Source organism: Nuphar pumila, chromosome 7 (assembly GCF_984573655.1).
Source record: "Nuphar pumila chromosome 7, dmNupPumi1.hap1.1, whole genome shotgun sequence".
NCBI lineage: Eukaryota > Viridiplantae > Streptophyta > Magnoliopsida > Nymphaeales > Nymphaeaceae > Nuphar > Nuphar pumila.
Window position 1 is genome coordinate 37576783 of NC_143255.1, and position 23958 is coordinate 37600740.

A 23958-nucleotide genomic window follows, 5' to 3' on the forward strand; every position below is an offset into this window, starting at 1 on the left:
TGAGCAAAATTATTTTAATTTTGTAAAACCTACATCCTTACTTTTCCCATGGGCGAATGAGATAGCTGGATGGTTAGGTCGCCTAACGAAAAATAATTTTTTATTTCCTTTTTCTTAGTCATAAAATGGTGATTAAACTATCATTTACTAAAAGTTTTTTTCATCATAGTTTTTTTTGAAAAAAATAGTTAAAATAATGTAACTCTCTCTCTCTGTCTCTCTCTCTCTGAACCACTCCGTTTGGTTAGTGTTTTCAAATAACATAAAAAAGGTATTTCTATGTGCTAATTATTTTTTGTCTATTTCCTTTTTTGTTTATTAAACTCAATCGTGCCGTTTACTTTTTAATTTTTATCATGATAATAAAATAAAAATTTGTCAATTTTATTCACGTACTGGACCAAGTCACACGGCCGCGCTAACATGCTGGACTTCGATAAATATCAAGTGGGGACGAGAGACCCCAGAAGCCAAGCTCCCCGTCGAAACCTCTCCTCCGGTGAGAGGCCGGAGGGTTAGGGTTTCTCCGGCGGATCCGGTTCTTTTCTCCAGCGGTAGTGGTTCTCTTGTCCGGTGGACCCGGTTATGGTGCGGGGTTGCGGGTGGTGGAAGGCGAGATGGGAGCGGCGGAGGAAGGACAAGGGCTCTGAAGGGGACGAAGAGGAGGGCCGTCCGGGCTTCTTCTTGGAGCTGAGCACCTTGGAGGCCGCGACGAATCGGTTCTCCGACGAAAATCTGCTCGGAAAAGGCGGATTTGGCGCCGTCTACAAGGTACCTTCTTGTGCTTCTGGCTTCCCCTCGTGTTGCTAGAGTTCCGGCGGCCGGAATGAGAGGCTCTGAGTTCAAGTACGGTGGACCCGCTGAATTGGAGTGCGATCGACCCAGGTTGGTTACCGCTTTGTTTGGCAATGGGGCTGACCGATTCGTTTGGGACTCGGTTTTGCCTCTCTTTTGCGGATTTGATGAAGTTTAGTTCCGGGAAATTGGTTTCTTGGGACGGGGTTTCACTGTATGGGTGGGCGTAAAAGGAACTCTGTGGAATTCAAACGTCCGCGTACATTGATGTGACTGTTTGCAACTTCACCAACTCCGAGCCGGGAATTGGATTTCCTTGATCATGAATTCTACGGAATTCGTTTTCTGGCAGAAACCAAACACGTCTCTGAGATCCAGATTCTCAAGTCTGCCATTCCGAGGAAGAATGACGCAGATCGGTTAAATGGGTGGTAGAAAAGTGGGTCCAGAACCTACAGACCCGGTATTCTCTTTTTTCTCCAATGCCCATCACGAACAACAGTAGTGTTTGGAATCATGAAATTGGCATGGAAATGAATTCTAATTCTGTTCCCCATGTTTGATTTGCTCTTGGGCTGCCGGGTTTTGTACACGATTCATTTTCTCAGACCCAAAAAAAAAACTAAATTCGGGGAAATTTTGAGTCTCCTGGGACCTATCTATCAATTCCAGGAGCCAATTGGTTTCTTTTGGGTGCACCCACTTATCCAGAAATGTGGACTGAAACGGGAAATTGCATTTTCTCTCCGGAATAAAAGATAAGATATATCATATTCAAAAAATGAGTGTAGCTGACATGCCTATGCTGAGATGGATGTGTGGAAATACAATAACGAGGAGATACCTAAGAAGGTAGGTGTTGCACCCATTGAAAATAAGATGAGAGAGAATCGTTTACTGTGGTTTGGTCATATTCCACTAAGGCCTAATGACCCTTCAGTTAGAAGGGTGGAGAAATGGGAAAATATATTAGTTAAAAGAGGTCGGGGTAAGCCTAGGAAGACATGGATGAAGGTGATAAGAAAGGATATGAATGCTTTGAACCTCACCGAGGACATGGCATTGGATAGAAATGAATGGAGGAGAAGGATTTATGTGGAAGACCCATAATGATTTTCTTTGTTGGTTCATATCGCCGACCCCAATTGTTTTGGGATGAAGGCGTAGTTGTTGTTGTTGTTGAGAATCTGTAAGTTGACATTTGTGCCCTTGAACTTGCCATACATACTGTATCTTGTGGGTAAAAAAAAAAAAAAACTTCCGGAGCTTTTAAATGTAATGGTCTTTAAATTGTTAAAGTTGAAAGTTTCTTTTAATTTACAATTTTTGCTCCCAGACCAAGTGCTTTTGTAGATTATTGTAAAATTTTTTATTTTATCTCTCTTATATTTGTTTGTGTAGGGGGCACTAGCAAATCGTGAAAACATTGCAGTGAAGAAGCTCTCAATGGGCTCAAGGCAAGGAGTGAAGGAATTCTCGAATGAAATTAAGTTGCTATTGAAAATTCAGCACAAGAATTTAGTCACTTTATTGGGTTGTTGTGTGCAACGGGGAGAGAAGATGTTGGTTTATCAATACATCCCTAACAAAAGCCTCGATTACATTCTTTTTGGTCTCTCTCTCTCTCTCTCTCTCTCTCTCTCTCTCTCTCTCTCTTGTGCTCTCACACACACACACATTCAGGGTTTTTTTATACTATGATTCCACTTTATTGACTGATGTAACCAGCACTTTAAGTCTGACCACCTGTTGTCTTCAGAAAATATGTATTTTGAGTGTGTTGTTAATTTAAAAAATTGTTTAATTAAAAAAAGTCATGCAAAATTTAATGTACTAATATGGACTTATTATTTATTTATTTTTTACTTAATATAGATGAAACTGAGCTACTATATTGGATGGCTGAATGGACATACTCATGGTTGTGTGAATTATTACTAAGAAAGGAAGCTTATATTGGCTATAACCACATGCATGAGAAAAATTTACTGAAGGATTATCTGCTATAGTCATTTTTTCAAAAGAGAAAATGTATTCTACTTAATAAGATATCTTTTAGAATGCACACACATTCTCTCAATATTTGACTTTATCCCTTCTTATCTAGTAGAAATTATTTATTTTATGTTTTTCATCTTTTGGAAAGGAAATGATTTTCTTTTTGGCCTTTTTCAATCTATGTAGATAAGAGTAAAAGTGCTATACTAAGTTGGGAAAAACGCTTGAGAATCATACAAGGAGTGGCGAGGGGCATCCTATATTTGCATGAAGAATCTCCAGTCAGAATTATTCATAGAGATATTAAACCAAGCAATATCTTGTTAGATGATCAGTTTATCCCAAAGATTTCAGATTTTGGGATGGCAAGGCTTTTCCCTGACGAGCAGACCCATCTGAATACATATAAGATCTCTGGAACCTAGTATGTATTTATGAAGCCCTATATTATTGTTTCTTACTGTAATTTATGAAAAATTATTTAAGCTTCTTGAACTTGAAACTTCATTGGAACAAAATATCTTGGATTGAGATTTTCATCCAACTGTCTTAGGTTTTTGTTTAAGGAGAAAATCCATTTCAGTCATCTATCTTGTGAGATTGTTATTCTTCATTTCTCTTAAAATTGAAAACGTACAAACTTTTTGCTGATAGATCCAGAATACTTAAAAGTGAAGACCTTTAATTATTTTTTTGATCATTTAGTGGGTTTCACTTATTCTATTGTACTTGATATTTAACTCATTGGTATTGTTTTTTGCATAGGTTTCCTCACAGTATGTAATCTTTAGTTAATCTTGATGCCATATTTGTGCATCAATAATGTGCTGACTCAGAGAACTTTTATTGGTTTAGTTATGGAAATTTCTACAAAATGTTGGTTGTAATACTTGACAGTCAACTCGACACCTGATTGATTCTGAAGTGGAAGTCGAATAGTTATGAAAACTTCTGCAAAAGCTGGTTGTAATACTTGACAGTCCAACTTGACACGTGATTGATTCTTAACTGGAAGTCAACCTGTTGATTTAGAAAGGATCTAAATTCAACTCATCAATGCAGACAACTTGCTGGGTTAAAATAATGAATTAGATCCTTCTAATGTTGAGAGACTCAATGAGCTCTTGAAAAGGCTTAACAATCTTGAACGATTCAATGATGTCCCAAAATTTATAGAGTTCTAATGTTGTAGATTGTAGCTTTTCCATGACTCAAATTTGACTTGAAAGATTCAATCTGCTCCTATGGGTTAAAGTCTCAGTCAGCAGCACATTGAACAAGCTGTCTTCTGTGTCTGAAGACTCTGAACTAAGTTAACTTGTTGGTGAATGTTTTTGGCAGGTCAACTCCTAGTGTTTGGTTGAACCCTCATCTTCTTTATGCTAGTTTTTGTTCTAGCACATTTTCATATTTCTGTGGGAAACTGAAACTTTACTTTTTAGGCTGTCCTTTATGGTGTTTATGTAAGACCCACAATTTTTCAATTCAAACTCTGAATAAATTTTTTAGACATTTTTCAGTGAAAAATAGTGTTTTTACCGTAAAGCGAATCAAACCGATTCCTGCGACTCAAATATACTTAGGATATTCGTATCTTCACGAATATATGCTCAAACACTCTGGAAGTCATAACTTCCTACCTAAACGAAAGCAAGAGATTTGTACGAACCAACTTTCTTAGTTACGTCAATACGAAGATAATGACCTACTTAGAATTTTTCGGAAAAAATGCCGAAAACTCCACTTTTTTGCGGGACCCGCGAAAATATTTGTGGGACCCACAGAAATATTTCTCAGAAAATATTCTAGAATATTCTAGAATATTTCAGAGCCTTCCAGGACCTTCCAGCACCATCCAACACCTTCCAGGGAATATTTCATGGAATATTCCTTCTAGATAAGATCAAACAGTCAGATGGATAAGATCAATGACTCATCCGGATAAGATCAGTGAGTCATCTGGATAAGATCAGTGACTCATCTGGATAAGATCAGTGACTCATCTGGATATGAAAATTCTGAAACTTGGGGCTCAAGTTTCAGAATCTATAAATAGAGGAGACCCCCTCCTTTGAAAAATCGTCTAGCCCTCTCTCTCTCCTCCTTTTCCAAACCTCCTCTACCTAGCCTAGCCTACCTGAGCCTGCCTGACCTGGTGCTAGCTTTCCTGACTTGGTCTGAACCTACTTGACCTGGTCCAAACCCAGTTGACTTGACTTGAACCTAGTTTGGTTTAAAGTCAAAGTCCTTTTTCGTCCCATATTCTGGTTTGGATTTTTCTGAACCCAGACCTAGTCGGACCTCTCGAAGGAAGGATTGAACCTCGTTCGAAGCATCAGAGCATATCAGAGTTGTTTCTTCCGCAATTTGAAGTAAGTTCGCTTCGTTGATCCGTCTCTCTCAAGTATTTGATTGTTTGTATATAGCATATACTTTCTGAAGTAGTATTCTTGCTTTAGTTCTTGGTTGAGCCTCGTTTGGACACTTCGGTGTTCACCTGCTCACCTCGTAACTATCGTCGGATATATATGTTCAAATACGCAGTATATGCATTCTTAAAAATGGTATCTCGCCTTAGTTCTTGGTTGACCCCTTTAGAACACTTCGGGGTTTACCCGCTCGCCTTGTAACTATCGTTGGATACGGATCTAAGTGTATATCTACTGATTCTGCCGACGCGTCTTATATCGCATAGGCTATGTAATTTACTTTTGTCGTCGCGTCGTATGATGCCAAGGCTCATGCTTTCTGCAATTTCCGATTATGCATTTACTTACATCGTCGTGTTGAAAGACACCAAGGCTCCTGCTTGCTGCAAATATATATGTAGAATATTTTGTTCGGTTAAACACCCTAAACAATAGTATATGCATTTCTTTACGCCGCCGCTGTATAAAGCACAGACTTCTGCTTATACTATATATATGGCGCCTAAAATTAGCGTTCAAACGGAGATCCACTCCAAATCGCCAATGTGATTCCCTTACCGCTCCTCGTTCAAGATTCTGCTTGACGAATGAAGCCTCTATTGAAAAGGCTTCGCTTTTTGGCAAAATGTTATTTACGTAAAAACTAAATCAATTACGTATGACCTGGCTATGGCCTAGGGTTCCTGCAACCTTGATGGATGCAAGGTACGTACAACGGTGCGCATCCATTTCCCGAGTTAAGCGTAGCGATTTCCCGTCAAAGATGAGAGATGCCGCTGAAATGGATAAAAGAAACGCATGCTTTCTTTGTTAAAAAGAGGAAGTGCTACTGAAATTTCTGAAGAAGCTAAGAATAGCTCAGAAGGAACGTAGCAGGATACTCTGTCATATATCAGAGTGCTACCCAGTTCATGGAATGCCTTCTACAACGTAGAAAGGTTCGTCGCACCACTGCCGATAGAGCAGTGGAGGTGTTGACGAAATGGTTGGTAGAAGAGCTGCCGAAACCAGTTGAACGACATAATGATGTCCGTTGATGGAACGATGCCAGAACGGCTCGTCTCCCAAATGCCTGCGAGGGCACCTTGCTCGTAAGGGCCGCTGAACCAGAGTAGAGGTTGCGCCTTAACCAGGTTTAGACTCGTTGCGTAAAAATACGCCAAGTAGCCGATCTATTTAGATCGAGTCATATGCATGTTCATTGAGAACGGTTACACAACCAGACTCGTAAAGGCCGTAGAGCCAGAGTATGTTGTTTCCACCTAGAAGAGGTGTGATGCTCGTGATGGCCGCAGTGCCGAAAGCGGTGTTCTGCATGCATATGAATAAGACTTAAGGTCGCACATACCCCGCGGTTGAAAATCGTGTTAGGGGTACCCCCTCAGTTGATGACTGTGTTGGGGTAGACTGAATGGGGTCGGGTACATACTCCCGTAGTGCTGAGGCACGGGCTGCCTAAATGGCATGCAAATATCTGTCCAAGTAATTGTAAGACTGGCAGACCCCTTCAGAAATTATGCTAAATGTGAAATGACAGTGATGGTACAACCTTGAGTGACACGTATTTTACTTTGGACCTGATAGAGTTCACGATGACCTCAGTCACTCATGGGTTTTGGGGTCGTGGTTATCCTTAAGATCTAAGGATTGAACCCAACTACTGCAAGTAGAGGATGCATTCGAATATGGGCCTAGTAGGGTTCTCCCAGTTGAAACACACTGTCCTACTATGGATAGGGTCAACAGGCCTCTGGGTATCTAAAATACATGGAATAATCAACCCCCAGAACGTCAAATTGATGCCCGGACAATGCTTTGCCCGCGTACCAAGAGTAGAAGATGTTAAATATCGAAACAATGTATTAGCTTAGGTTCAGCGATGCTTGAATGTATGAGTGGATGAACGTTGTTTAGTCAGTCCTGCATAACCTTTGTGAAGGTGTCATGATCGGTATACGACTGGACCAACTGGGCAAAGACCCGTGTTGTATCTGCACGACTAAGCGAAGCTCGAGGAGCTGTCCTTAGATACGTGAGATACGGATGTGCCAAGTATGAAGACTTGAGCTAGACATCCCTTTGAGACCCGGAAGAGGTCAAGGCTAAGTCGTAAAGACTTGAGCAAATGTTCAACTCATAGCTCTAAGGAGGCTCTTGCGATATACGCTAAGTCTTGGAGGCTTAAACGTCATTGTTACGAACTGCGACCCTGAGTGGTCAACGCATTGCTTGAGTTGAATGGTTATACGATTGCTTGCTTACCAGACCATTAATGGTTCTGACCCCGTTTAATGGGGATTTCAAGTGTTGGACCTGTGTTGCGATATGCGGAGTAAGGCGGCATCGAGTTCCAGGGTTTTTCTAGACAGAGTTGTATTGCTTCCTTTTATTGAACCTATACTGTTTTTTCAAGCAGTGATGTTGTAATAAACATGTGGTTTTCGATAAAATAGAACACTTCGGTGGTCAATGAGTTGTTTGGCCACATACCTGCAACGTGCTCGGATCTTTCTAAAACTGACGACTCATTATCGTTTGATTCCGCTGCTAAAAGCTTTTCTAAGTTCTGCTGCAAAGAAAAAAAAAAGAAATTCATGAAAATTTTAACTTAGCTTTGTTTTGGAAATCCGGGGCGTTACAGTTTATTTAGCACGAATCAGTCTCAAGTATTGGTCTGAACCAGAGTTACCGGAAGCTTCTTAGATAAGTAGGAAGCCTGATTCTCGGAAACTCGCTTCGGAAGCATGATACTTCTTGCTTCAGAAACTTGATGGGAATCTTGATTCTCCCACGCTTGTCCTATGTTTTTCACATGCTTCATCTATTCTTCTTATATATTTTCCCACTCTGCTTTTCATGTTTTTTATGTGTTTCGTCTTACACTTCTCACTCACTTTCATGTGCTTTCTCTAAATTGGCAATCATCAATTTTAGATTTTGTTAAAAATTTAATTTTTACAGTAAAAAATCATGAAATTTAAGAATAGTCACTTTTATTTTAGTTTTTATTTCTGTTCCATTTTGATTCTCATTCAATCCTTAAATTTCTTTTTTTTATTCCTTGTTTCCTGTACATTTTAAAATTCCTATACATTTTAAAATGCATCGCTTCTTGCTTCCGCTTCCCGTATTGTTTCCCACTACCGGTTCTTAGTCCGACAACCTTGGTTTGAACAATATTTCATGAGGCAATTTAGCATATTATATGATTTTCTATAATTTTGGGATCTCCACATTTGAATGGAACAAAACATATAAAAATAATAAAAGAATTAGAGAAGAATAGGTTATAGTGGTATTTTCTGAACAGGGAGAAAATTTATTGAACATAAAATGTTCAAGAAAATAATATTTAAAATATTGAAAAAAGAAAATTTTCTGAAAAATATAGTAGTGATATTTTGATATTTAAAATTTTTTGATATATTGAATATTGTGATAATTCCCTTTTTGATCAATTTCCTGTTATATTAAGTTATTGTGATATTTTCACATTATTGGCAGAAGGTAGGACAATGGTGTAAATATATGTTCATGTATATATGTATTTATTCCTTAAGCATGTATAATAGATGGAAGTAATTTCCTTGTATGTAGTACTACTAAATTCATTATGACTAATTTACTTCATTGTTAGATTCATGTTAAGTTCTTGATGTCATAGATACAGGAAGCTTCTAAAACCTTATAAGCTTGCTCCCCAGAATTCTCTTTGGAAGGGTAAAACCATGTGCTTCTTTCACTCGTCTAGAGGAAGCTTGCTTCCGTATAATGGAAAACTTGCTTTTTCACTATATAAAATTAATCTTTTTTATTCTAAAATGTCACTTATTATGTTAGAGGAATTGTATTTCTTTTAAAACAATATGTTTTTATTATAAAACCTATATGTGGGATGGTTTTTTTGAAGAGAAAAGGTCGAAAGATGTATTTAAGTAAAAGCTTAGGTTCTATTTGTTTTTCTGCTGTCGACTTTTATTCAATTTCATTGTCATGTACTCACTTCTCCTTATGCTTCCTTAATGTTTCATGCTTTATGTATTAAGCCATTTCTTAAACACTTGCTTCTCACTTCATGTATGGCACCATGCTTCTTGCACCCACTTCTTGTTGGGTTTCTGGGACCTTGGTGTGCGCAGTGAGGGGGAGCACCCAACTTGCTTCAAGGGGGATTTCCTCGATGCACTTATCGAGCTCTATCCTACAAAGGCAGGGGCTGAGAATATTTAGCCTCCCTTGGGTAGCCGTTACCCAACTTAATAGTCTTGTTGGAAATCCAATGAGATGTGGGGTCCACTACTAATATTGTGGTCCTTTGGGGTTCTATACGTAAGACCTTATGGCCATATGGCCACACTGAATCTGGATCCTATATTGGATTCAATTTATGGATCCAACATCTCTCACTTGGCCATATGGGGCGAACACCCATATCACAACGGGAGCATCATATATCATATATAGCACTTAAAAAGCACCAAATAAACTTGCACGATTCCTTGGGTTATATCAATGATGTTTTTATCACATGTTATGGGTTATTTCCCACATAATCATGTGAATTTTTTCATCATTCAATTTCAAGTATGAGGTTTTCGCACGTGCTATGGATTATTTCCCACATAGCTACGTGCACTTTCCTTCATTTTCAAGTATAATGTTTTTCACACATGCTACGAGTTATTTTCCATATAGTCACATGCTTTTTCCATCATCATATGAACCATAATTCTTTTTACATATGGTATGAGTTTAGTCATGATATTGTCCTTGCATGCACTAATTTTTACATAACCATATAGGTTTTTCATCATGTCATAGTTTAAATCATAACCCTTAATGTGCAATACCATATTCAAATAAATATATCATATTGTGGATCTCGTGGATCTCACTTACGTAGTAAGTCATGGATTCTTATGTCTCTTCCATGAGCATACCATAGGACACAATCATGTCCACATTCACACTAGTGGAGTAGTATGAATTTTTATCAACTCATGGATCCATGATAAAATACGATTTTCCAAACATAGCAAATACTCTCACGTTTCAAAACTTTCACCATAGTCCACACTCCCGCTATCCATGTGCATCATCATCACATGCACCATACTTAAATTTTCATCAAGTTAACCACTACCTGATCATTTTGGATCAGTATATCCAGATTTAAATAATCATATAATATGAATACCACCATGTTGCATACCATGCATAAGCTTTAACACATAAAACATATCTCTTCATGCATTCATGAAACAAATCATGAGGTGCATGACTTACGATGATTATTTATCATCATATGCAAATAAAATATCCACATGCATGTGTAAAATTATAATTCAGCTCTCACTTTTTCAATGCATTGCATTTGAGCAATATACACATTAAACTGTTACAAACTTGAAGCAATATGCACAAGTAATAAAACTGAACTCCTCCTATCCAAATCCAATTTGAACATGCACAAGATCCATATCCAATGAGAGTTCTCTTATTACCATTTGGATATGCAAAACATGATAAGCCCATTTCAAGGCTTTAAACTTATGATAATAAGCAACTTAAATAATAAGTATGCCAACATATAAGTTCATATCCATTACCAGATCCACTCAACAAATATATATCCAAATCCATTGGATTTGTATGGGTCCATATCCAAAACCCGACTTGAGATATTATCATCAAGTCCAACATGATCCATATTAAAGATGGATGTCCATGCAAGCTTAAATAAAATCATGGATCACAAAAGATTTGACCATTATCCAAATCTATCCAAATTCAAATGGATCTACACCACACATCCAGTGTTATACTTATCTGGATCTATCCGGGTCAAACCAGCACCTATACAAAATATATTATTATTAGGTTCAAATATTTGGCTTGATACTATCCAGATCCACCATAAACTCTGGATAAAATCTGGATCCATATCCCATATCTAGGCATTATACTTTTTCGGATCTATCATAAAACCTGGATCAAATATAGATCCAAATCTCATATCCAGACATTATACATATCTAAATCCATCATTAGATCCGTCCAATAAGAAATTATCCAAAATTATACATGCATCAAACTATGCATAGTTCTACATAACCAAGTTAAATAAATTTGAATGATATTCATGTACATATTCCATTTGAACCATAACCGAGTTCATATTATACCATGAGTTTTGAGTAAAAAACAATTCCAAACAGGATCTCATTACTTGATCCATGTTGAGTTATTTGCTCAACATCCAAATAACCTAAAAAAACTCATAAGATGGCCCATTCAAGTATGATAATAGTTATGCAAGAAGGTTCAATAGATTCAACTGAATCCAATAGCATTGCTCGGATCCAAACTAATTCAACTGGATTTATCTTGATCCATACTGGATCCAACCAGGTTTGTGTCACCTTACTAGATCAAAATGTCTGATCTAATAGATCCTAGTCCGGTTAAACTTGATCCATAAAAACTGGATCAATATTAAGTCATACCGGATCCAAATATAATATGATCCAAACATGAACAAAATATAAAGCTTATCAAAAAAACAATATGCAAGAACACAATATTTCATGATCCAAAAATAGATGCATGCTAAAAAACATCCAACCTCTCTCATATCAGGATAGAGATCCCAAGTAGATTATAATTGGGTCCAAAATATTTTTACCGGATCCAACCAAGTTTACAAGAAACTACTTGTACCAACTTGATCTAATCTAGATCCAAACCTTTCTGGATAAAGCTTTGGGAGGTATTCCGCAAACCAGAAACACTTTTCTGCAAAATCAAAAAAGTCCAAAGGTAGTTATGAGAAAAACAAAAAATCAGAACACTAAAACATAATTTTCAGAACTTTCTGAGTTAAAAAGAAAATTGTAGGTGCTTTTCTGCAATTTTAGAAAAGTTCGAGAACTAGTTTTGAGAAAATCCTCAAACTATAACCCTGTCTCTTATATTTTTCAGAGAACAGGTATGTTTATAGAATTTCCCAGAAATAGAGCCTCTGGTATGTAAAATAGAGGGGCAAAACCAGACTTAATAGAAAAGGAAGGGGCAGTATGGTAAAAACCACTTTAAAAAAATCTAAAACTGAAAAAATTGAGGGGGTTCTAGATTCTTCTTCAAACCCTAACTTTCCATTTTTTTCATCTTTTTTTTTTTCTCTTCTCCTTTCACAGTTTTCTTAGCATCTGCCACCGGCGGTTCTGGCACCACCGTCCGGCGGGCCGCAAGGGTCGCTCATTCGGTGGAGGTGTCTCCACCTCCTCCTTGGTTGAGCGCAAGCACTGTCATCGTACTCGCTCTCCCCCTCTTGCTTCGTCAGAATCCGACGAATCTTCGACTGATCTCCCCCCGCCTAAATCCACCCCCTCGCGCAGAACACCATCTGGAAGAGCTGCTCACTGGTGCTTCGTCGTTCGATCGTCCTCCGACAACACCTCCGTCCTCTGAGCAACACGGTCGTCCTCTGGTCAGAGCACCACCATTGTCTGGCGGGTCTCCTCTGCCCTTGACGTCGGCAGCCACGATCTCCCTTGCGCATCCTACCGATGAAAGCCCTCTCTGCTGCAGCCTCTCCTCTGCAGCTCTACCACTCGTCGGCACTCTGTCGCCTCACGATGAGCAACATTGATGTCGTAACTTCCTCGTCGGAGGAGCGAAGCCCTTTCTGTTAGAGAGCTCCCCACGCTGTTTTATGTTGTTTTGGTGTTGTTGGTGCTTCTATTGCTCCTCCACCTCGACACTCCATCTGATCAAAAGTAGCTCCCTCGAGGCTTGTGACTTAGAGGTCGAACAACAGAGCTTCGCCTGGTTATAGGCATCCAGGATGCCAGAGGTGGCAGAGGGGTCTCCTCCACCTCCTTTTACGCTGGCATTGAGGTCTTGACAAAGTGATACCCTTGGTGTGGGCACCATCTCCATCTCGTTCATCGTGTCCAAACCTTTAAGTATCATATTCTTATGTTGTTTCCACATCCAATTGAAGAGTTTCTGCTTGTGCTTGACTGAAAAGGAGGGGGGGGGTGTTCTTGATCTTCAGTTTGTGAGTGTTGGGGTCTCTGGGCCTTTGTTTTTAGATCTTTAATGACCGCTCTCTTTTCCTGAAGGCTATTTGCAGAGGAGTCTCATATTTCCCCATCTCATTTTTTTTATTCTCCGGCAAAACCGTCGCTCTAGCAGCAGTGTCCCATGGATGTTGAACAGGACCAGCTGGCAGTGGAGACTCCATCACCTCCCGTTGGGGGTTACCTGACTGTGGTGCGGCCAGATATTGAGGATCGCGGTCGGTGATCCCCTTTTTCTCTCGTTCTCCTTTCTGTTTTTTCTCTCCTCGTCGAGCTTCGGTGGCTCCGGCGGGCTTAGTCGACTCTTACTCTGGCAGAAACGCTGCTGCATGGGAGATTTCTTCCGCCCCTGATGTCGGTAGCAATGCCTGACCCAGGTGGGGGTTTCTCCTTCTCCTCCTCTGTCGCTGACAATAGGGATCGCCGGAGTCTGGCGACCACCTAACAGAGAGGGTTCTCTGTTGCCCCTGATGCCGGTAGCGTCATTAGCCTCTGGCAATTCCACCTTCCTCTGTAGCTTCTTCAGATGGTTGCCCCGATCGGTGACTCCAAGTGACTATTGACGTTGAGCAGCTACGCACATGGTGGACCGAGGCTCTGATACCAATGTTGGGTTTCCAGGACCTTAGTGTGCATAGTGAGGGGGAGCACCCAGTTGATAGAGGAGAGGAGAATGTGAATGGTGAGGTTAACAGCTTGCTTCAGGGGGGATTTCCTCGATGCACTTATTATTGCTCTATCCTACAGAGGCAGGGCTGGTAATATTTAGCCTCCCCTGGGTAGTCGTTACCCAGATTCCCAAACATGTTGGAAATCCAATGAGATGTGGGGCCCACCACTAATATTATTGTCCCTTGGTGTTCCATACGTGAGATCTATGGCCACAATGAATCCGGATCCTACATTGGATCTAGTTCCTAGATCCAACACTTCTTACTCTGGTAATGCATAATAATTATGCTTCTAACAGACAAAAAGTAAGTCACCTGTGTAAGATTGGATGTCATTAAGCTAACAACAACAACAACTATGCCTTCATCCCAAAACAATTGGGGTCAGCGATATGAACCAAAAAAGAAATTCATTTTGGGTCTTCCACATGAATCCTTTTCCTCCAATCATTTCTATCCAACGCCATGTCCTCGGTGAGGTTCAAAGCATTCATATCCTTTCCTATCATCTCCATCCAAGTCTTCCTAGGCCTACCCCGACCTCTTTTAACAAATATATTTTCCCATTAAGCTAAAATATATATTCATTAAAAATTATTCTTTTTAATTTTACTATAAAGATTTTATATAATGTAGCAATACCATGACGTGTTCATGAAGGAAGACAAAGTTTCCTATTTTTACTAGGATATATGTTCCAACCTTTCATTTCAAATATTTAGGTTTTACTTAAATATTTCTACATAACAAAAATTTAGCTTTTTCAGCATATCATAACATACCAAAAAATAACCAACGTACCAAAATTGGAAAAAATGAAGAAACATGTCTGACTAGAACAGAGTTATAGAACTATCTATTCTAGATATGTAGACCCATATAGTTATATGGTTCACAAATGGCTGTCCAAATTTATATGCTAAGAATATAAATCAACGTAAAGGTGAATTCCAGTAGCCATCATTGCGGAAAATCAGGTACCATTGCAGACCAATTGACTATATTTAATAGCCCTATTTAAGAACCAAATAATAAGACTAGTTCAAATCTTACATGGTTTAGAAGCAGAAGATAAACCATAAAGTGTTTGTATGTTGGTTACTAGTCAAAATTTCACAACCAAATTGGAGGAGCTATGGTAATATTATACCATGACTCTTTATTCCTGTCTGCATTGCCAACACATCTTAGTCTCAAGCCCAAATGGTCATGAAATACATTAACTCTGGTAGCACTTGTTTCTGTGGACATGGCTGATTCTTTCTAAACCAAACAAGAAGCAGAAATAACTTCATGGCAGATCATGAGAATATTAATGTCCGTAATGGTATTTAACCAATGCTGGCAAGAGGCTCCAATGAATCAAACCAACAGTGATTCAGTTCTCCAAGAATGCCATGTGAAATGTGGGTTATGAACCCACATGGATGATATTTGTTGGCATTAATTTTAAGTTGATTTTCACCTTAAATGAGAAGAATTACAAGTCTTCCAAGTCTAGTCTCCAAGGAAGAAAATATGGTAGTTGGCATTTGGACTCGAGTAGCCAACCATGTTACATGTGATGGGGTTAAGTTCACCAGATTTGATTGATTCTTTATTCAATGCAAGGAAATGTTATGATTGAATATGGTAAATCTCATCCCATCTTACATTTCTTGGACACAGTTAGTTCCTTTTGGTTTTCTTTCTTTGCCCAATATATTCTTCGCTTCACTTCAAACACAGTCTCATCTTTTGTGTGTCAACTTAGAGATCAAGCTAAATTGCATCTCATTTTGTCATTAACATTATTTTTTGTGCAGGATTCATACATGAGTACATTTACAAAGGGGAAATCTTTATGTTTTAGAGGAATCTCATCAAATCATATATTTGGTGTTGGTCAATTTAATAATTGTGTCCTTTGATCTTACAGTGTAGTTTTATTTTATTAAAAAAAGTTCTGTTTAATTCCATTTGAAATTGCCTATTCTGATTTATAGGGACTTTCGTTGAATGCTTCATTGTCTAATTTGAAATATTTTAGTGATGATTTTATTAGATATATCTGGATCCTTTTTAAAAAGTCAAATTAGTCATTCTCTACCTTTATCATTTCTGAGCCTCTGTTGAGACATACTTTTGTGGAAAAACTAATCTTCCGTATCCAGCTATTTCTGCTCATCCTTGAAATTTAGTATGTAAATCTTCTGTGTATATATTGTTAGCTTTTCTTTTCTTCAATATGTATATGATCTTATTTCTTATGATGGTTTGTGAAAACCAGCTTCTTGTGTTTGGTTAAGATTTTTTTCTGGAAGTGTCAATAGATTGAAAGAGAATTTTCCAGAAATTGTCATCCAAAACCAGAAAGGCTTGATACCTTGCATTTTTATGACACTCAGATTATTGATGTATATTCTCTCATTCTCTTCTATATTTTACTGTTGCAGTGGCTATATGGCACCTGAATATGTAATTCATGGATATTTGTCAGAGAAGTCTGATGTGTTCAGTTTTGGTGTGCTGACTTTAGAGATTGTGAGTGGAAGGAAAAATTATGTTGAAAACATGGAGGAGGCACAAGATCTCTTAAAATATGTGAGTAAATGTCCTATCTATCCTACCCTCCAAAATGTGCTAAGGCATTTTGTGCTCACCAGAATGCAGTCACATATCTTTCATAATATCGAGAGAACAAATTTACTTAAGTAGGCAAATATGTCGGTGGCTTCTTGTTAAACTAAAATTTAGACTTGATTAGGCCTCGAATTGCTAAACCCAACTTTGTTATGTGCCATGTCCTGAGTTGCATAGATTTACCGCATGTGCAACAATTGTTTGGGTAGGCCTCCATGAAGCCTTCTGTTTCAGCCTGAACCGAGTCAGACTTTATTCATGAAATCCTGTGCATACATGGGAAGACACACCTGAATGCTATGTTTGTTTCCTAAGTGGTTTGATTATCTTGATCTCTTGGCCACTTGACCAACACAAGGCTTAGCCATTGCCTTCCTCAAAGCTCATCTTTCCAGATTTGTTTCTGACTACTTGTTTATATAGATATGTCACATGAATACTGCTGCAAATACGGGGATGCAGCCAACTTTATGAAGTTTTCTATGTGACTAATATGTAGGGGGATACGGAATGGAGTCAAAATGGAGTATCCATGTGAGTTATTTAGAGATCAAAATTTCTGCAGAACAGAGAAATATTTATTGAAACATTCTGAGAATTTAGTTTATATTTACTAGTTCTTAAACTGAAAAGCCGTGTGTTTCAAAATGTCGTTGGCATTATAATACATAAAAGTGCATATAGAATTGGTTCATTTTTAACATGGCATTATTCGTTGTCCTGTAGACATGGACACTATCAGAAGAAGGAAATCAGATGAATTTGGTGGACCAGAATTTGGGTGAGTGTAATCAAGAGGAAGTCCTGCTATGCGTTCAGATTGGGTTATTGTGTTGTCAAGCCAAAGTTAATGCAAGACCCACCATGTTTTCCGTTGTTCAGATGCTTACTTGTGATTCTTTTACCCTGCCTAAACCTGGGAAACCAGGAATCCATGGCAGTATGGGTGGCCGTTTTACTGGTTCCACAAGTACAACTTCCACTGGTCATTCTTCTTCCGTAACTACATCTAATTACTCAAAGTATGATAATGTTTCCATAAAATCTATGAGCATGTCAACTTTTGATGGCAGATGACTGCATCTTGTACATATCTATTCTTTCTCCTTGTAAACATAATTTATTTCATTCATGAAATACAATTGGATGTGTGTGTGTGTGTGTTGGGTCAGTGAGTGGGTGCACGGATGTGCATTAACACTTAGGCCCCGTTTGTTTCCTTCCCATATAAAGGAAGGGTTTTACATGGGAATGGGCATTGATTTCTAAAAAGTACTGCCAGCTTAGCCTATGTGAAAGCTTTTATAAAGAGAGGTATGAACGGATTTACATATAAAAAGTGGTTGGTGGTGGGAACATTTGGGGCTTACTTGTGCTAGCATGACTCTTTGTCACCATGATGATTTAATGTTTGTTTCATTCATGGTAGGAAAGGATTGCACATGGTTGGCATTCTTGAAACTCTGTATCGGATCAGCCAAACCTAACCTAATTAGGTGACTCGGGCAAGTCAAGGTTTTTTGTTTATCTTACCAAAAATAAATAACCAACATTTGTTTTACATATACAAAAACTTTTTTCAAAGAATATATTCATTTGAAATATGAATTTATCACACACACACACACATATATATATATATATAATATATTAAGTATTAGCACACTTATATATATAAAGCTAAATATTTAAATATTTTAGTATTTCATAAGATTTTTTTATATTTTTTTCTTAAATATAAGCAACATATTTTATTATCTCCTTAAATATAAATAAAATATTTAATGATCTTAATATCTTATAATATTTTTGGGTTGATGCCTTGATGGGTTATATTCTATTTTTCTCCTAGTTAAAAGAGCTTTTTATTGTTATGCTATTTTTAATATAAGCTTTTTATTAGTTTTTTCTTAGTTAAAAGTTGTTAGCAACCTTTGTCTAGTGTATCGTCCCTTGGTGACATTTCTCTTGGCGTTTGTAGTACTATGCATGTGCAGGAAAATAGTTTAATATTGATGGGAAAGGGTTGAAAGGCCATCTAACATGTATTATAAAATAGGTTTTTCACTCTCCCAAATCCACCGTCCTACTTTTGGTAAAATAGTTTAAATGTAGCATTGAAGGCTATGCCTTAGATTACTTTTTTGCATGAAACAAACATTAAATCGTCATGGTGACAAAGAGTTTTTTTTTTAAAAGCAATTGTTTCTCCAAGTGTTTTTTTTATTGAGTTTTGGCTATGACTTCACTGACTCAGTCGAATCAATGGTAAAACTAGTTAACCTAGTTTTTTAACTCGGTTTGGTACCTACACGAGTCAAATCAATCGACACGAGTTGACTCGGAATTTTCCAACCATCAGGGTTGTCAGCTCAGCACTTTCTCATGTAAGTTGCATGATCACACAAGGCCTTATATAGTTTGAGTTCTTGAACAGTTGTTTTTATATCAAGAAAAAGGCTACAGTTACATTCATAATCTACGATTAATTTTTTCAGTTTCTCTTTTCTTTCATAATTTCCCATAACATTGTTCTTCTGATACAGAAGAAAACCATTTTTGACTAATTTTAGAATATTGTTTTAAGGCTGTTGATTCCCATGGCAATCTGTCGACATTAACATGCTCACCAAAAATTTATACCCCTAAACATTTAAAAATGACATGGTGGTTTCATGCATTAGTTGTCACCACCATGGACATTCTTTATAGTTTTGTGAAGACTAAAGAGTAAAATCATATTCGTGCACAATGCTTTTTCAATGTGCTTTGTTTATAAAATTTAAAGAATGTGCATGGTTAGTGGCAACTAATGCATGAAATTACCTTATTACTTATAAATTTGTGATGAACTAACATTAAAAGCTCCTTATTTTTAAAATTGACTCATTTTTAAATCTCTATTTGGGACCTCGAGAGTTCAAGTCAAGTTGGTATTATTTTTCAGATGAAAAGCATATCGAGTTCACACAGAGAAAATATGGCTATTTTTTTTTAATAACTCAACTTTTTTCACAAAGTTTATCATTCATAACATGCAAAAATAATGATTACATAAATATTTAATGACAATAAAGTAAACTAATAAGTACTCTACTGCAAAGTTGGAGTAGTCGATCACGTCCTGCATGCGCTAGTGTTCTTGGAACTTATAGTTGTAATTATATAAGGGGTAAGTCTACCAGTCATGAAAGAATATTTATAAGCAAATAGTGACTTTAACTTACAACTACAGTAAACTTGTCTGAGTTTAGTTTTTGACACACCACACAAGGTTTGTATGTTTTATTTTTTTTCTTAACTCTCTTAATCAAACATTCACTCACACCAAACTATAACGTTAGGTTGGTTATATCGATCATAGTCGTCTATGGGCGTAGCAATCCGCGTGGAAAACTCTAATTTTATATTGTTGATCAGACTATGAACCATACACTCCTAGTGATCCTTGGATCTCCAGGTACTATAGTGAAACAACAAGGGGAACCCCACCGGTAGCTAGCCGCGACATCAAGCTCAAACTCAAACCCAACATGATTTATGTTATATCCTAACCATAATAACTTTTAACCATTAATGGTTGTCTAGAGTCCCAAATATTGTGTGAATATAACTCCAAGTCATATTTTAAGTTCATTACTTTGAACCTTACCTTCAAGCTCATGTTTCACTTGTTATCTCACGAGTGATATTGTAAAATAATCACGACAGATCTCACTTTCAATCTTAAAATGACATTAAGGTTCACACTTTGTATCATACTAAGTATGCAATGAGGTAGAGTCTCTACGTCGTTAAATCACCGGTGGTCCACTCTCTATGGTGGTTGCACTCTAGCCACGAACCAGATAACCTTTTTCACAGGTTGCCACTTTCGAGATTTAAAGGATTATACATGATAATTTCAATATAAAATTCACATGATATAACTAGATTCAAAGAACTTAAGGCTAATCACAATATATGTTATTTGCAGATTATAACATAGATATGCTATCATAAAAATAATATCTTTCTAATATGCATGACATATCACAACTAACGTGTGCATATAATCATCTCATTGCAATAATCTCATGTATGATCATTTTATGCATATCATGCTCACACTCAAGAGCTACATTTTTAAACATGCTAATATACAACATCAATAATAACATGCAACATAATATGGTTTGTTCAAAACTAAGATTATTTATAATATCCCGTACCTCGAATATAAATATTGTACTCTGGTCGCAATTGAGTCTTAAGAGGCTCTAACAATAGGATCTGATCATCACACAATCATACACATACCTTCTTTATATTTTAACAATATTATCAAAATGCCCTTCTTGAGTTGACTCATCAAACCTCAAATTTTATGCTTATGATTTGACTAGAAATAGAGGATAAGAAGATTTTTTTCTATGATATGAGTTCAACGCACTAAGCCTCACTCAATTTTGAGTTTGGAGTGCAAAGTTATGCCTATTTTACTTAATCGGATATTGGGCCCATTTAGGAGTAATTTGTCATTTTAACTCTTATGATTTGACCTAACTCATCCTAAGTCAAAGCAGGTTTGGTCTGAATTTAAAATACTATGTCTACTGAACCTAGTCTCAATCCATCCTGGTTTGGTTTAAAAACTCAATTGGATTATTAAAATTCATAACTAATCACAAACTAGATCCAAATCCTGTTCTGATTTGGATCTAAAACTGTTAGGATGGATTTAGACCCAGTTTTGATTTAGATCCAGAACTTATCCCAACCAGATCTAGTTTTGATCTGGATTCAACACTGATCTGAACTAGATCTAGTTCTGATCTAGATCCAAATTTGTAAGACAGAATCTAGACCCAAATTTTGTCTTGATCCAGTTTAATTTGGATTGATCCAGACTGACTGGATTGAATTGGACTCAGATTTGATCTGGTACAAATCAGACCAGATTCAAACAAAGAACTGAGACCCAGTTAGACCCGACTAGGTCTGTTTTACACCCAGACTGGTTCGGTCTGACTGAGTTGGTCTGATTCGGTATGATCGAGTCGGACTGGTTTGGTCCAAACCGGTATGACCAATTTTTTTTTTACTTGGTTCGGTCTGGGTGTGACCCAGATCGCCTGATTCAGTCTGGGTCGCACACAGACCGACCCAAGTTGGTCTCTAATAGTTAGGTGGAAGGGGCACAACCCCTTCCGATATTTTCCTGATGCAGAGGAGCCGACAACCAGAGCCATCCAGCTAGCCCTCTCTCTCTCTCTCTCTCGGCAACATGGCCGGCAGCTGTGGCTGCTGACTTATCAATTTTTTTTTCTTTGGAACTCATCGACAGTCATGACTGCTGGCCCTCTGATCGACCGGAAAAAGAAAGAAGAAAAAAAAGGATGGTGTGCCTGTGGTGTCGCTGACGGTGGTTCCGGTAAGACTCTCCCCCTCTCTCTGCAACTCTTTCTCATTTTTTTTTCTTACCCTCTCTGTATCGAGGGATGGAGGGCTCACCGTAAAGCCCTCACGGTGGGTGAAGATAAACCTCATCCCACCCATTGATCGTGGAGGGTGAGGTTTATCCTCATCCCCTCCTGCAATGAAACGAGAAAGGTGGCTCCGCAAATGAAGGACTTTGTTTGATCTCCTCTTTTTTTTTTTTACCTCCACCACCCAATGATCTTGTCGGGTGGTTTTACATCTTTTTATACATTATGTACTCTCTTTTAACATTTCTAGCTGTAAAAGTTCCTATTTATACAGAAAGAACTTTTTGATCATTTTCTTTTACCCAAAACAAATTTTGAATGTCAAACTGCTAAGATTCTGACATGTTAATTTGTTATCTTTAACCCTGCTCTTTTACGTTCAGGATCCTCTTTTCCTTTTTTAGATTGCTACTGCATTTTTGTTCTTTCCCCTAATTTTCTTTCATGAGTGTCAAATTTCAGTTATTCAACCAGACTACCTATGAAGATCTTATATGATGGGATCTAGACATGGACTTCCATAAGAACAGGACTGGGAAGACAGACCAGATTTTGTAATGCATACAGCCTGTCAGCTCTTCCTGAAGTTTGTTCAATGGGAGTCGGTGCTATTTACAACTCTCCTTATTCTTCCGTTCTATGCTCGAATGTGATAGCTTAGTTGATAGAGTTTTTGTTATTGTTAGCTGCTGTTGTTTTCTAATAACCTGAGAAAAACCACCAGCATAAAACTTGAGAGCCCCTCGATTACCAGAAAATACACTTTACAAACATACTCTGACCATACAAAACACTGTAAAATGCAAACACAGAAAATTGCTACCTCCAGCATGGAATTTAATTTTTAACTTGATGATAACATCTTGGATGTACGTGTTAAACTGACTATCCATCATGAAAATCTCAGGGACAATGTTTCTGTTCTAGCCATATCCCCAGCAGTAAATTTCCGATCCGCATGTTAGTGAGAAAGCCCCTGTTTTCAAAGGTTGTGTGCCCAGCCATTCATGGCTCATGGGACCATCGATCATTGTATAGACTATAGATGGTTTGAGTCAAACTGAGTTGCCATCTTTCCCATGCAACCTCTTCAATCCGTGTGTGGCTCGATGTTGACTTGATCCAAGTTTGAACATGTCCCTTCAAGCTTGACTCGAGCTCAAGCGAAACTCAAACATATGTTTTCTAAAACGACCCGAGCTCAACCAGCCTAGGCTCAGATCGAGCTCTGCTCATCTGTGGCCCTAGAAACCGGCCGGTCAGATGCAGATCTGGATCGAGTTGTAAAGCTGTACCACTCGGACCAAGAATCCACCTTTTCAACAACCCTGACTTAACCAGCAGTAAACCAAGACATGTTTTGTGAGTTTAGGGGAGCTCAGCTGGTTTCATGGTACTGCAAGGGAAGATTAAGGAACTCGCCTTGTTTGGAATCAAGTCAAGGTGTTGGCGAATTGCAGTCTATCTTTGGATTCCAAACAAGGTGTTGGAGAATTCCCAAACGAGGTGAAACTGCTACTGAAAGTTGACCACAGGAACCTTGTTAGGTTGATGGGATGCTGCATGAAGGTCTTGGTCAATGCAAAAGCTTTGACCTTTACGTCTTTGGTAAGTTTCTTTATCTCCCCCACCTCCTTTTTCAAAGTCATAGTCACAAATCTCGTTATCTGGATTTTTTCAGCAAAAAAAAATCTTGCAATAAATTAAAAAATATATTTTCTTGAGAAAATATCAGTACATTTAAATTTTAAAGAAATAAAAAAAATATAAATATCTCATTAATATAAAGCGATAAAAGTACAATATTTCCAAAATAGGCAATATTATGAAATTATCATGTTTTTACCAAATTATATTCGTTTTTGAAAATCTCATGATAAAATCATGAGAT

The 23958-nt window shown here is 37.8% G+C and overlaps 1 protein-coding gene across 1 annotated transcript; it reads left to right on the forward strand.

Moving 5' to 3' along the window:
- The first annotated feature begins 472 nt into the window (after nucleotides 1-472).
- Nucleotides 473-17938, forward strand: LOC149831953 (cysteine-rich receptor-like protein kinase 44). Its single transcript, XM_090014229.1, has 5 exons — nucleotides 473-771; nucleotides 2197-2407; nucleotides 2980-3217; nucleotides 16413-16560; nucleotides 17326-17938. Exons 1-5 carry the CDS (start codon nucleotides 586-588, stop codon nucleotides 17674-17676), a joined length of 1134 nt encoding a protein of 377 aa, XP_089870355.1. The 5' UTR covers nucleotides 473-585; the 3' UTR covers nucleotides 17677-17938.
- Nucleotides 17939-23958: the final 6020 nt, after the last annotated feature.